General features: G+C 35.9%; 1 protein-coding gene across 2 annotated transcripts; it reads left to right on the top strand.

Moving 5' to 3' along the window:
* The first annotated feature begins 1,059 nt into the window (after window positions 1-1,059).
* On the top strand, window positions 1,060-9,065 carry LOC141724668 (thiamine phosphate phosphatase-like protein). Of its 2 annotated transcripts, none has more exons than XM_074526890.1 (4): window positions 1,060-1,292; window positions 1,673-1,794; window positions 1,903-2,101; window positions 8,514-9,065. In XM_074526890.1, exons 1-4 carry the CDS (start codon window positions 1,155-1,157, stop codon window positions 8,820-8,822), a joined length of 768 nt encoding a protein of 255 aa, XP_074382991.1. In that variant the 5' UTR covers window positions 1,060-1,154; the 3' UTR covers window positions 8,823-9,065. The 2 variants fall into 2 exon arrangements, with proteins under 2 accessions (XP_074382991.1, XP_074382992.1); XM_074526891.1 differs by having other exon boundaries at window positions 1,158-1,292; window positions 1,678-1,794.
* Window positions 9,066-16,202: the final 7,137 nt, after the last annotated feature.

Below are 16,202 nucleotides of genomic sequence, written 5' to 3'. Positions count from 1 at the left end.
AGTTGATATATCATGCGTATCGAGTTAAGATAACATAATAATACTATCAATCCTTCTAAAAAAAATTATACTAATGAACTTGGATAAACAAAATAATATATTTTATTTATCCTGGATAAAAAAAATACATTATACAATTGATTCAGACTAACACAAAACTAAAATAAAAATACAATTCGACCAACAAAAATTAAACCATATATACTAATTCAGTCTAAAACAAAATTATATTATTGATCGAGACTTTAAAATAAAATAAAATTAAACTAAAAATAATTAGGTTCAATCAATAATATTGTCTTTTTCAAATATCTTTTATAGAATTATAGTTAATCGATTAAATAATCACTATGCTAAAATAATACTTTTTACGATTCCAATATAATGGAGACATTATATTTTACCCTTAATAAAATAATAATTTCGTTATAATAATATTCCCCCCTTACCAGTGCTATCACTTTAAATAAGTTTAAATATTTTAAAAAGTTATGAACATATACGTCTAATAATATAATTACTATGAATTCATATCATTTAAACTCTTAAATGAACAAAATTAAGAATTGAATTCATAATTTTTAAAAAAATTATATAATATTAAAAAAATCTGTGCGATCCGTGTATCGCACGGGTTTTAAGTTAGTAAAATATTAATATTTATTAAATAAAAATCCAAATTTGTACAAAATAAGTAAAATATTGGGACAAAATTCACATAAATTACAGGCTCATCAAATATGCTATGCCCCATGAAATTTACATATGTTGTTTCTGGGATAAAAATACTAACAATTACTTTATTTATTCAAAATAATATCCCGATAGATATTTGAATTATTTTAATTATTCAAAATCAATTTCGTATTATTCTAACATGTCTTCCAAATTATGTCATGATAAATATTTCAATTATTCAAAAATATAAAATAAAATTGGTAATAAAAATATAAAGTTGAATTCAACCAACAATTAATCTTAAAGAATAATTTTGATATCTCCCTTTTTATTTTTTAAAACTTTTTAAATCCCCCCTTGATAAAAAGTAATTTTTTTATCGTCACACTCCATTGATCCCTTCATTTTATTTAAAACCAACATAGTCGAGGCGCCGGAAAGTGCATTCCGAGATAAAAAGCCGGTATTCCGGTAAGATGTCGGGGAATGTGATAATATTTGACTTTGATCGGACTATAATCGACGACGATAGCGACAGATGGGTCATTGTTCAAATGGGTCTTACTCCTCTCTTCAATCAACTCCGACATACACTCCCTTGGAACTCTCTCATGGTATCTCTCTTTCTCTCTCTCTCTCTCTCTCTATTTATATATATATATATTCAAGATTCATCTCTCTTTACATTTTGTTATTTAGTTTGTGATTTTGACAATTAATAATAAATTAAATATCTACCTCTTTTTGCATTAGTTGAGTAATTATTTATGTATTAAACAAGCTGATGTTTCATAACAAAGTTGCCATCTTTAGTTATAATATTGGTAGTTTGCTGGGTCAATTCTCAGTTGTGTTGTGTTGTGGCTGTATCTTAAGACCAGAGCAGTTTTTTCATGTTTTATACCATAATTTCTTGTTATGTAAGTATCTTCATTTCGTAAGTTATATTCGATTATTACATGCATTGTAGTAAATTCCCATTTGTTTATTTTAGAACAGAATGTTGGAAGAGCTACACTCGAATGGCAAAACGGTTGAAGATGTAGTGCAGTGTTTGAAACAGGTTCCGCTTCATCCAAGGATTGTTGCGGCCATCAAATCTGCCCATGCTCTTGGGTATTTCCCATATTCTTTATGGCTTCCGTCCTGTTATCTATATAGTGCAACCTTTTTTTTCCTTCTTTCGTCGAGAAGTTAATTGTGTCAAATATGTTGGGGTTTTAGATGTGATTTAAAAGTACTGAGCGATGCGAATCAGTTTTACATAGAGACAATCTTGAAGCATCATGGTGTACTTGGCCTTTTTTCAGAGATCATCACAAACCCGACTTTTGTTGATGAGCAAGCGTGTCTTAGAATCACTCCATACAATGATTCCTTAAATCCTCACAGTTGCAATCTTTGCCCTCCTAACTTGTGCAAGGTGCGTTTTGTTCAATATTATAATTATTTACCTTTCATTTCATCTTTTGTGCTTTTTACAGTTCCGGTAATATCACAAATATTAAAGATGTTTAATACACTTGTTGAAAACTGAATTTGAAGAAATTTAGTAATGCCTCTCAAGATTGTTTGCTATTTAATGTGTATTTCCTGTTTGCTGTCATGGATCGGTACAAGGGTGTAGCATACTAACAAAATAGAAATGAAAACAATTGTGGAGGTTAAACTTGCAATCTTGTATGAATAAACTATAATATGATAGATCATATGTATAGAATTAAGGATTCCCCGAGCAGTTCCTGATAGCCCATAATAAGTCAGGCCCAATTGAAGAGGCCCAGGGCCCAAACATGAGATCCCAGGACACGTGGCGGCATCACCACCGTCCAGGTTCCTGGGATCCAGAACGTTCCTACGCTCTGGATCTGATAGTACTCTGACGTATGCAGCGTTGACCTTGATAAGCCCAGGACACGTGGCAACATCACCACCTTCCAGGCACCCGGAATCCAGGACGTTCTTACGGTCCAGATCTGATAGTACTCTGACGCATCCCAGGCGTCCAGATGCCCTACAGCCCAAAAGGCCAACCTACGGTCCAGATGAAAAGGGACAAACCCCTAAACCCTAGTAGGAGACCTATAAAAGGTAGAACAAAAGGAAGATTACAGGTTACAAGCTTATATACTCTCTCTCTCACATATACTTACAGGCACACACGTACTCCTCACAAATATATCTGCATAATCCTAACTTTGCCCTTCTTCTCCTCAAAACCCTTTATCATCCTCACGCCGGAGGTGCCGCGGGGACGCTACCCCCCTCCGGTTCTGTTTTGTAGGTTCCCACCCTACAGCTACACCGCACACCGCTGCCGTCACAGCCTAAAAGGAGTTTGAGTCCGGGCCCTACAAGGAGAAGGCCCGGGGTGATCCGGGATTATCAGTTCCCTTATAGGTTACCAAAAAGAGGAGGAGAAAAGACGTGTGAATTGACAGGGTAAAAATGTAAAATACTTAAATGTTGGTTTCACCAACTGAGCAGGAATTAACATTGTCCTCACTGCAACAAAATTTCACTGAGCTAATTCATTAACCTTACAGTCAAGACACTATTATATCACTCTAACAGAAGAGATGATAATTTTGCTTATGTCTGTTAAATTTATATGACTGTTAACAGGATTCCATACATGAAATCACATTGATTTTAGACTGATCTGTATGGCAAGAACAGGTCACATACTCTGTTTCAAATTTTCAATTGAATTCAGAGAAAAAAGCTGATAACAGTGTAGCATGTGCAAGTCCCACGTTCTCTTTGAATAAAATTTGAAAAATATTCGCACCGTTAACCCTTATTTAATGGAGCCGCAAATTCATTTTGTATACTCTGAGAACTTTAACCTGCAATCTAAGACTAATTACACGGAGAAGAGATCAACCAGGTTGAGGTACTAAATATCAAAGCTTTTCATGCATCCTGCAGCTGAAATTTAAATTAAACTAGAAGATTCAAGACGCAGATAGCGAAACCAAAAGAAATTAGAAGATACTGTAGAAGTTAGAAAAGAAAGAGATAGTGAATGTAGTTATTTATTTATTTGCTAAGATATAGTTAATGTAGTTAGGAGTATTATGATGGCTTATATGCTAAAAATCTTGAAAGAGGGAAAACTTCACTTTTAATCTTCCACATCTATGGGAAAGGAGTATTACTCAACATCATTCTTGTCGGAAGTATTGATACTACTACCAGATTAGTACTCCTCGACATACATGTGAAAGTAAAAACTTAGAATATCTTCCCGAAGTTCTTTACAAGTCCTCACCTGCTTCTTTCTCATTCTATTAAAGCCCCAGTCATAGGGAAGGAAGAAAGATACAGGGATTTGTTTCGGGTTCAGGTCAGGCCAGTCCATCCCTCCCTTAGAACTCAAAACTTCAATCTGCCCACCACACTGGATTCCTACTAAAGAACTTAGATACAGACGGTATATGCAGCCTTTCCATTGCTTTGTTAGAAGCTCTGATGAAAATCTCAACTATCTGAAATTGATTGCAGGCTTAATTAATTGAATGAAATTTTAGTGGAAATTGACAATTTTAGTGACTGGTCAGTTTAATGACAATAGAGTTTTTTACCCTAAACTAATGAATGATCCTTCCTGCTAATTACATGGGTTCAAGAATGGCTGATTGAGCACGTCTTTGTTGAAGAGTCTGACCTTGTTTCTCTTCAACCATGCCAATGTTTTTTTAAATACAGTTCAACACAGGAGCCCTTTCCTCAATATCAGGTGACAGGTGGGTACATGGTTGTTATTTCAAAAATTAAAGATTACATATATTATAGGTGCCTACTTGAATGCTTTCCTGGATAACATTTTCTTCTTTGAGGAAGCATAGCAATTAAAGAATAAACAATGGTTATTATCATTTTCCATGAACATGTGACGAGTCATTCCTTACGAAGAGAATTATTTTCAATGTTATATTATACTCCTATAAATAGTCAATTACCGATCTCTAGAAATAAAATTTAGTATTGTGTAATGTGCACGTAATTGTATCATGATCTTTATGATTGTTATAGATTTTATACGACGATGAATGAAAACATATAAAAAGAACAATAGTTGCATGCTAGGGTTCCATGGTCTAGCCGTCGGGATCAATTGGCCTAAGTCTAAATATATATGGGACCTGCCCTTTTGTCCGATGCATATGAAACTCTTGTTTCTTTACACTGATTACAGAGAGAAGACAATTTTCTTAATGTCTTCTTGTATAATTTTAATTGTTTTTTCAAATGACTTAAGATGGTATGCTTGTAGCCCTCGTGTCTTCATCAACAACTTAGTTGTGATCTCCTAAAAGGAAGAGTCAGATTGTAGACTATCACTGATTTGTGAAGTGTAGTGTAGTAGGTAGTAAATACTCCTCTTCTCTTGGTGACAACTAACAATAATTCGAGGATTCGAACCTCAGTGGAGGGTGTGTGAGTATTATATGTCAGCAAATGACCAGTACTAGTAATAATAATAAAACGGGATATTCTCTATGGTACCATTGTAAAATTGGCTTTTCCGGTTGATACCATCTATTTATTGGCTTATAAACGTGGTAACCCTGTACATTTGGTTTTTCACTTGGGATACCCTCGTATTAAGTAAAATGTAATAGAATTGATTTCGGACAGGAAAACCAATTGTATATTTGAATTCTTCGTGAAAAAATACATTAAATATATTCTCAAATCATGTAAAATGAAGTCAATATGAGTGAAATATTAATAGTCAAAATTTGGTTATGAAGTTTAAAATATCTCACTCATTTTAAACTCTGTTTTACACTATTCAAAGGGCCATTTCATGTTTTTTTTGCAAAGATTTCAAATCTACAATTTGTTTTCCAGTTAGAAATCAATTCTCTTACATTTTACTTAACACGGGCGTATCCCAAGTGAAAAACCAAATTTATAGGTTTATCACGGGTAGAAGTCAATAAATTGAGGGTACCAATGGAAAAAGCCAATTTTACAGTGGTACCATTAAGAGTATCCCTAAAATAACAAACGAAACAACTATATCCTATTTTGATGTGTACTCTAAAGTTAAGTATCTTGCAAGTCACAAGTTTTGTTGGTTAGTTTTTATGCTTTTAGGAATTTTCAGTTAATAATTTAGGTTTAGAGGTCATTTGTTAACCCCTGGACCATGCCAAAAGCACTGAAGGAGTCCTTAATCACTTGTTAAGATTGTTGGATAAATTTTTATGTTCGCTGGACGAGTCAAAAATTTTGCTGGACGACTCCTTCAATAAAATATAGTCGGACCCTTAATGTAACCTCAGAACACAAATACAACAAGTTTTCTCAAGTGATATCAAGCCGAAAGTATAATACATTTATTTATATTACATACTTGATTTTCTTAAAATAAGTATAAAACTAAAATTCCCTGCCATATATTAATTTTATTTTACATTTATACTTATCCTTTTAATTTTTAAATATGTTTATATTCAAATAATTATGTGGATTTTATTATGAATACATTTGTCTTAAATTTGTTTAATAATTTTAAATTAAACTTAATTACAATTTATATTTTTTATGTTTGAAAAATATTGTTTACTATTTAAATGGATAATATTTATTCAAAATATATGTATATTTTTTAATATTAAATTTTCAAAATACGTGTAAATTGTTATATGATTATTAGTATTAAAATACAAATTAATTTTTACATATATGTAAGGATATGATCAACAAATATTATCGTTCATAAATTTTGATATTTATTTACCAAACAGCATTAATCGTCCAGCATTCAGATTATCAATCGTTCAGAATTTTAATCGTCTAAAAAAAATGGTTAAGATTTAACAAATGGCCCATTAGTCAGTTTGATATTGTAACTAGTTATTCTGCTTATTCCTTTTAAGAAATAAAGTTTTTTCCGGAATACGAATCAAACCGAAAAGACCCCTTTACTATTTAAAGGGTGATCTCATATTAAAATCCACATAATTATATTCAAATAATTATGTGGATTTTAATATGAATACATTTGTCTTAAATTTGTTTAATAATTTTAAATTAAACTTAATTACAATTATATATTTTTTATGTTTGAAAAATATTGTTTACTATTTAAATGGATAATATTTATTCAAAAAATATGTATATTTTTTAATATTAAATTTTCAAAATACGTGTAAATTGTTATATGATTATTAGTATTAAAATACAAATTAATTTTTACATATATGTAAGGATATGATCAACAAATATTATCGTTCAGAAATTTTGATATTTATTTACCAAACAGCATTAATCGTCCAGCATTCAGATTATCAATCGTTCAGAATTTTAATCATCCAGAAAAATGGTTCAGATTTAACAAATGGCCCCTTAGTCAGTTTGATATTGTAACTAGTTATTCTGCTTATTCCTTTTAAGAAATAAAGTTTTTTCCGGAATATGAATCAAACCGAAAAGACCCCTTTACTATTTAAAGGGTGATCTCATATTAAAAATCCACATAATTATATTCAAATAATTATGTGGATTTTAATATGAATACATTTGTCTTAAATTTGTTTAATAATTTTAAATTAAACTTAATTACAATTATATATTTTTTATGTTTGAAAAATATTGTTTACTATTTAAATGGATAATATTTATTCAAAAAATATGTATATTTTTTAATATTAAATTTTCAAAATACGTGTAAATTGTTATATGATTATTAGTATTAAAATACAAATTAATTTTTACATATATGTAAGGATATGATCAACAAATATTATCGTTCAGAAATTTTGATATTTATTTACCAAACATCATTAATCGTCCAGCATTCAGATTATCAATCGTTCAGAATTTTAATGGTCCAGAAAAAATGGTTCAGATTTAACAAATGGCCCCTTAGTCAGTTTGATATTGTAATTAGTTATTCTGCTTATTCCTTTTAAGAAATAAAGTTTTTTTCCGGAATATGAATCAAACCGAAAAGACCCCTTTACTATTTAAAGGATTTACTGGAACGAATCGCACTTTTACCACTAAACTATACCCGCTACAATGCGATTATTATATTCAAATGGCCTTTTGTCGAACATGAATAATTTGGGCTAATCAAGACAGGATCATTAAAAAAAATCATGAAAATGAGAGTGTTGACATTTTTCGTGGGGATTCAAAAAAAATAAAATAATAATAATAAAAATAAGAAAGAAATAAGAATGGAAATAGCCCTTCATCTACTTCTTGTTGTTGCTTTAATATCAACCCCTTTTTTTTAATAAAGAAACCTAAGATTTGTTGGAACAAAAAAAGGCCCGGTTAGGTACTTACCCGGCCAGGCCACGGAATAAAAAGGGCCCTTTCGAACAAAATCAAAGGGGTCTTCTTTCTGTTTTTTCTATTGAATCTTTCGCTTCCTTACTTGAACTAACTGTAATTGCTAATAAAAGTTATAGAATATAGATAAGATGCATTTGCAAATGCTGTACTGCTGGTAACACTTTAGTTAGGCATGCAATTGAGATCATTATCTTTAGAAAAGCAAATGATTCTATTAAGTGATTAAAATTGCCACTAGAGTATATGCTGGTTGCATATATATTGCTGGTTGCATATATATATATATAAATAAATAACATAATATCTGATGAGATGTTCTGATTGAATGGACAACCATCTTGCTTCTTGTTGCTTTGTCATTAACGTAATACCATTTGTGTTACTAATGAAGAAATTTGCAGGAACATAAGCTCACTGTCAAGCATTTAAATAAGAGTATTATGTATAATTTCATGTTTCTCTTTGAATCCGCTGTCATTGTATATAATACTTATTAAATTGTCGCTTCACTATAGGGTCTTGTGATGGAGCAGATCCAAGCTTCTTGTTCCAGTAAGGGAAAATATATGTTTATCTACCTTGGAGATGGGAACGGTGACTACTGCCCAACTTTGAAGCTGGGAGAAGGAGACCATGTGATGCCAAGAAAGAATTTTCCATTGTCAAAACTCATCTGTGACAATCCTACCCTTGTCAAAGCGGAAGTTCATGACTGGGATGATGGAGAGAAACTTGAAGCAATCCTACTCCGGGTTATTGAAGCTGAAACTGGCATCACAACTCCAAGTAACAGTCTTTCTAGGTCATCTGATAGTAAACCTTAGGATCTTTCAGTGTCACGGGGAAAACTGGTTTGGGTACTGCCCGCGTATATTGCTATACTTGTTCTCTGGGGGACGATTTGTCAGGATAGTAGCACAAGACCACCGCACTAGCCTTAATATTTACTTTCAATAGCTCCTCCCTGGCCATCACAGAGGGTCAATATTTGATGGACTGCAAATATCGGTCTAATTTGTTTACAGCGACTTATCATTGAAAACAATTATATCCATCATTTGAAACAATTCTGGTTTGTACAGAAAGTAAAATTAGTTTCTGGTTTGAATTCTGAGATGCGAAACATAAGAACTTCTAAATTTCCTGAACTTTGAACTTTACACTTCACAAAAATCAATATTATTTGGAGTATCTTTTCACCTAATATTTTATATTATAGAATTATGGATGCTCTCAAAAGTATGGAGAAACTAAATAATAATAAATTTGAAGTAATATGTAATTATTTTTTGAAGCAAGACACATAGACCCAGATATCAGTTTGCTGCCGGCAGTCTGCACATATACAGCCTATTTTTTTAGAGCGAGTTAGAGTATGCATTATTGGCGGAGAGGAGGCAATAAATTGGGGTTTATCGGGACCAATGCTACGAGTTTCCAGCATATAATGGGATCTTCGAATGGTTGATCATTACGAGTCTTACGATGAATTTGATTGGGGAGTTCAATGGCAAAAAGAAGGGGATTCATTAGCTCGTTATTTAGTACAAATTAGTTGATAATTCCGGGGTCCCTTCCTAGTTGAACCCGGACTCAAACTCCGTTTGGAAAGAAATAACGGCGGTGTAACTTTAGGGTGAGAACCTACAAAACAGAACCGGAGGGAAGTGGCGTCCCCGCGGCACCTCCGGCGTGAGAATGAGAAAGGGTTTTGAAGGAGAAAGGGGTAAAACGGGAATTATACGAGTATATTGGTGTGTATATATATGTGTGTATATGAGAGATGAAGTAACCCCTCCTACACCTTCTGTTCAGCCTTTTATAGGCTTTCCATTAGGATTTAGGGGTTTGTACCTTTTGATCTGGACCGTAGGTGTGTTTTTTGGACTGTAGGACGTGTGGACGTCCATGATGAGCTGGTGTACTATTGAATCCGGACCGTAGGAACGTTCTGGATCCGGGCTACCTGGACGGTGGTGATATTTCCACATGTCATGGGGTCTACCAGGCTTATTGCTGAATGGTTCCTGGACCCTTCTTATTGGGCTTAGACTCTTACCGCTAGGCCTGTGATATTATAGGCTATTATTTGCCTCTCACTCCCTTATGCGGGTTTACCCGGATGGGGGAGTAGATTTATTTATTGTGGTGTTGGAACGCCTTAGAGAAAAAGTTTGGTGGTTTTCTTTGATTTGTTGCCCCCTAACCCCGGGGTTTAATGAGGGTAAGACTCCGAGGTTGACTTGGTTAGTCTCTTTGATTTGAGTTTAAGGTGGGGTTGCTTGCACTACTTAGAAAAAATTGGGGTGGTTTTCTTTGATTTGTTGCCCCTAACCCCGGGGTCTAGTGAGGGTAAGACTCCGGGGTTGACTTGGTTAGTCTCTTTGATTTGAGTCCAAGGTGGGGTTCCTTACACTTCTTAGAAAAATTTGGGGGGTTTTCTTTGATTTATTGCCCCTAACCCCGGGTCTAATGAGGGTAAGACTCCGGGGTTGACTTGGTTAGTCTCTTTGATTTGAAGTTTGAATTTTGGATTAGAATTGGTAGGTAAGGACATGTTGACATTTGTTTTGACCGAACTCTGAAAAGTAGATGCAGAAAATCCGGATTGTCAGAAGTCTGTTGGGATTCCAGCCGGATTCACAGGTGCATGTATATATATACGTATGTATTTTTTAGTGTAAAACATTTATCTCCCCCTCTTTTCCTAAAAAAACGTGCCCTGCTATAATTACTGTGACAGGTGTGTCTTAACTGCTGTGCAGTTACAATTTACGGACCAATGAGAGGCCGCCATGTGGGGGGGCGTAATCTTGGGCCAAAAAATGATTCGCCTCTTTCTATTCTCTCTTTCTCCCCTATAAATACCTCCAACTCCTTCTTCTCTATTCTTTTATGTAAACACATAGCAAATATAGTAGACAAAACTCTTGGCGAATCTCGAAGTTTTTCCTCGAAGCCTTTCACTTTCTCCTGTTGCTTGTAATTTATTTCAATTCTTCCCTTTCTTCTTTATTTTTTGTCCATTTCGTGCTATGCATGCCACCATTTTGTGCGAGTTATAAATCTACAGTCGCCATTCTTTTGCTTGAGTTTTGATCCCGTTTTGTTGTTTTAAGTTCGCATCTGTGTAGTTGAATGTTTTCGTATAGTATGTGCGGTTGTTTTGTGTTTAGATCATGTGGAGAAGCTTGTTTTTGTGTGATTTATTTGCGGTAAAAAAAGGGTTTTAGTAGTGTAAAATGTTCTTCGAGCCCGGGGTCTGTTCTTGATATGTGTTTTTGTTGATGACTGTATGTATTGTGCATAGATCTTGTTTTTGATTTTCGATTCATGTATAAAATGTTTCTGATTTTGTCTCATTTTTTATTTTTTTTTTGTGTTTGGGTTCGGGGTGGCATTGACTCCGAGGTACGTATATATGTATGTAGAGTATATGCAAGGTTGGAGATTCAAGCAGACAGCTAACCTTAGAATTCGATATTTGGATAGCCCTGAGTGTTTAGGAGAATTATTTTTCAAACCTCCCTTCTTCTTCTTCTTCTTCTTCTTCTTCTTCTTCTTCTTCCAGTAGTGGTTCTTCTGAAATGCCTCCCCGAGCTGAACCGCATGTCCAAGTATTGGCCCGAACCCTAGTGCTAGGCCTCGGGGGTACCTTGTCGAATCCGGATGGGTCCTGGGAGGACGTAGACCAATATTTCGTCCAATGTCGGAGAGATCCTAAACCCTTAGGCTTGTATTATAGGCATCTGTCCGAGGTATATGGGGGCCCGGAAGGTTAGACGGTAGGGAGCCATATGATGAGACTGCTATGGATAGGAAATTTTTTACCGCCCCGGGGACTCGGTATGAGTGTGGGGCGGTTCATAAGGAAATTGGAGAGAAATACACAGACGCCGAGGTAGATAGCGCCCTTAGGCTTGCATTTAATCTTGGGGATGAATATGAGTGGAGGTGGCCCGAGGAGCATGAGAGGGTTTACCATAGACCGGGGGGCTATGTAGTGATTCCTTTGGAGCATCTCCGGGGCATGCGCCTCGGACTACACCAGTTCACTAAGTCTTTGTGCCGGGGCATATATGGGATTTCCTTCACCAAGTTGGCCCCGAACTCGGTGAAGTGGATAAGTTGGTTCTTAGCTTGTTGTCACGCCAAAGACTATCTTCCCACTTTTAGGCTTTTCCATAACATCTTCAAAATTAAGAGATCCACAGCTCGACCCATATATGAATTTCTGTTTCGAATTGAGGACTGCAGGTATCTGTCCGATAAGATGCTCTTCCCGGTTAGTATGTTGACCTCTCTTAAGGGCTGGCACCGGGAGTTTATTTTTGTCCGGTGTGGGGATTTGGATTTCATGCCGCTCCATAAACTTGAAATAAAAATAGATAAATTTCCGGTCCAGCGGCTCGCGCAAGCAGCTCTCACGATGGTTTATGCCTTCTGTGGGGCACTCGGAACGCAGTGGACCGGGGATTCATTTAATAACAACAAAATTATGCATGTTGGCGGCTGTATGTCTTTGGCTTTAGCTTTATTTTCTTGCTTTAACTTTTTATTGTTTGTCTATATCCGGGTTTGACGTTTTCATTGTTTCCTTTTCAGGTAATCCAAAGTTAATCCCCTACCCCAAGAACATGTCTGCTCAACTTAAGGATTTGGCCGCGAAGTGCCGGAGAATCTGCTAAGTGGCATTTTATTCCACTTAGAACGTCTTGTAATGGCTTGAATTGGTGTCTTGAAATCAAGTATTTTGTGTATTTGATGCGTTTTTCAAGTATTTTTGCATTTCAGGGTATAACTTGCGTAATTAGGGGAATTTCATCATAATAAGCCTAGGGAAGTACTTGGAACCAGTTGCGGGGAATTGTGCGAAGAAATCAGCAAAATCGGAAGCAAGAAGTGGAATTTTCCAGAAGGTGTGCAGGCGACCTCCTGGAGACTGTAGGCGACCGCCTGGAGAGCAGGCGCCTGCGTGGGATTGGAGGCGGCCGCCTGGGGTCGGATTTTCAGATTCTGGATTTTCTAATTTGAGTTCTATTGGGCTTCTGCAACTGTTGTTTCTTGTGGACTCTTATATAAGTAAACTTGGGAGACGTTTTCACAACAACAAGTAACAAGCAAGGAGCAAGTAACAAGGAGAGAAAATTAAGAAGACCGTTTAGCACGCAACAACGAAGAAGAAGAAGCATACGTTTATCTTGTGATTCTTTTAATTCGTTGTAACAGTGGATGCTAGTTTTCTTTACTCTTTGAACCTTAATACTCTTGTGACGTACTCTATTTTTATTAAGTATTTTAATTAGTTTATATCGTTGTGTTATTATCATGTTTTCATATGAACCCATGGTGACGATGAGTTCTATCATGGGCTAATCGTGATCATGGGATCGTAGCGGATTTACTATGGATTTCTTTAGTTAATTGTTTAATAACTTGGTATGTGATGATTGTATGGTATCTAGCATAGGTTGTGCTTATTCGTCTTATATGCATCGCGAACATATAAGATAGCTTGTTAATCTCTTGTGAAGCGACAGTGAATCTTGAGATTTAGAACTTGCCATGCCAGTATAGGTTCATGTATTGTATGCATGATTAGTGGGTAACTCTAACCGTTTTACTTGCCCTGTGTAATCATAATGAATAACTAGCGCTTAAATCGTTATGTTGTCAAATTCTGTAGACATATAGGGTCTCAACATAATTGATGCTTATTCAACTTCTATCTTAATTGTGGATGCTTGGTAGAATGGTACTTGTGCAACGAAAGTTGGCTTTTATCAGTTTCGTGTTGTTCGATTAATATCATCACTGTTACATGCTAAGGGTAATAACAATGACTATTGAATGAAGTAGTAATGAAGTTATGATCTCATGTGTGTTTAATATTGTTAATTCAAGTGTTAATTTAAGTGTTTAATTCTTATAGTTAATAATTAGTTAATCAACCTTAAGTGTTATTGTCTTGACATTGAAGAGTAATCATACATTGGTGAGTAAGTGTTAATTAAATATAATTAATCAGAGTCTCTGTAGGAACGAACTAGAAATCATTCTATATTACTTGCGAACGCGTATACTTGCGTGAATTATTAGCGCATGCTTTGTGCCTAACAAGTTTTTTGGCGCCGCTGCCGGGGACTCGGTGTTAATTTGTTTAGTTTATGTACTTGCCATCAGTGGTCATTAGGACTCATTGATTAAGACTTGTTACTTATTATTTTCGGTTGTGTTTCAGGTACTCTAGCGAGCGTTTATGCAAACACGTTCTCGAACTCGCAAGAGGACTCTAGATACGGCTAAGGAGACAAATTCAGTTCTTGACATTCCGGAGAAGATAGATTTTGAAGATTCGGATAAAGAGAGTGAAAAGAAAGAACCTGTAATAATGGGTGATCGTATAGTTCCAGCAGATCCAGCTCTTATGGACTTTTCTCGGCCTAAAATTGATGACATTCAGTCAAGCATCATTCATCCGGCTATTCAGGCCAATACTTTCAAAATCTAGCCGGGCACTATTCAGATGGTGCATAATTCTGTTTCTTTCAGAGGTGCTGCGACTGAAGATCCCAACATGCATATCAGGAATTTTGTCGAGATCTGTAGTACTTTCAAATATAATGGTGTTACTGATGAGGCTATCAAGCTGAGGTTTTTCCCATTCTCTCTGAGGGATAAAGCTAAGGATTGGTTACATTCTTTACAAGCTGGGTCCATCACTACTTGGGAAGATCTTGCGCAAAAGTTTCTGGTGAAGTTCTATCCAATGGTCAAGACTGCAACTATGAGGAGTGCTCTTACTCAGTTTGCGCAACAACCAACAGAATCTATGTGCGAAGCTTGAGAGCACTATAAGGAGATGTTGAGAAAGTATCCACATCATGGAATGCCTGACTGGATGGTGATCATTGAGTTCTATAATGGTTTGGGGGCCCAATCTCGGCCCATGCTTGATGCAGCTTCTGGAGGCGCCTTGTGGGCCAAAAGTTATACTGAGGCCTATAATCTCATTGAAACTATGGCTGCAAATGAGTATCAAAACCCAACTCAAAGGATGATGCCTGGGAAGGTAGCAGGTATTCTGGAAGTTGATGCAGCTACAACTATCGCAGGGCAGCTCCAAGCGTTGTCTATGAAGGTCGATTCTTTAGCCAACTACGGAGTCAATCAAATAGCTATTGTCTGTGAGCTTTGTGCAGGCTCTCATGCTATGGATCAGTGTTCTCTTATTAATGAATATGTTCAGTATGTAAAGAATTATCAGCAACCGCAGCAGCCTGTTCTAGCTACTTATCATCCTAATAACAGAAATCATCCCAATTTCAGCTGGAGCAACAATCAGAATGCTGTTCAGCAACCATATCAGCAAGCTGTAAGTAAACAGTTTAATCCACCTGGATTCCAGCAACCTCAGCAGTATGCTCAAAGGCAATCATATCCTCAACAAGGAGGTGCTGCTCCACCTTCTAGTGCTGATTTCGAGGAACTAAAATTATTGTGCAAAAGTCAGGCTGTTTCTATCAAGACCTTGAAGAATCAAATCGGTCAAATAGCCAATGCCTTGCTCAATCATCAACCTGGCACACATCCCAGCGATACTGAAGTGCCAGGCAGGAAGGAAGCTAAGGAGCAAGTCAAAGCTGTCACTTTAAGGTCTGGAAAAGTTGCTAAAGCTGAAAAAGCAAAGGATAGAGAAGTTGAAGTTGTAGATAAAGAAGAAAAGCAAAAGGAGAAAGAGGCGGAACCAAGGAAGACTACTATTGAACACACTCTGCCTGAGGGTAATACAGGGGAGAAACAGCTCTATCCTCCACCACCTTTTCCTAAGCGATTGCAAAAACAAAAGCTGGATAAGCAATTCGGTAAGTTTCTGGAGGTGTTCAAGAAACTTCACATCAACATACCTTTCACTGAGGCTCTGGAGCAAATGCCTAGTTATGCGAAATTCATGAAAGGTATTCTTTCATAGAAGGTGAAACTGGATGATCTTGATACCGTTGCTCTAACGGAAGAGTGTAGTGTTATGCTGCAACAAAAGTTACCTCCAAAGCTTAAGGATCCAGGTAGCTTCACCATTCCTTGCACCATTGGCAAGTTATCATTCGATAAGTGCCTTTGCGATTTGGGAGCAAGCATCAATCTGATGTCGTTGTCTATCTTCAAAAAGCTGAATTTTCCTGATCCGAAGCCCACCCACATGT

The sequence above is a fragment of the Apium graveolens genome, chromosome 5 (genome assembly GCF_009905375.1).
Source record: "Apium graveolens cultivar Ventura chromosome 5, ASM990537v1, whole genome shotgun sequence".
NCBI classification, from domain to species: domain Eukaryota; kingdom Viridiplantae; phylum Streptophyta; class Magnoliopsida; order Apiales; family Apiaceae; genus Apium; species Apium graveolens.
Note: the sequence above shows the minus strand (reverse complement) of the source record. Positions and strands in the feature narration are given on the sequence as shown.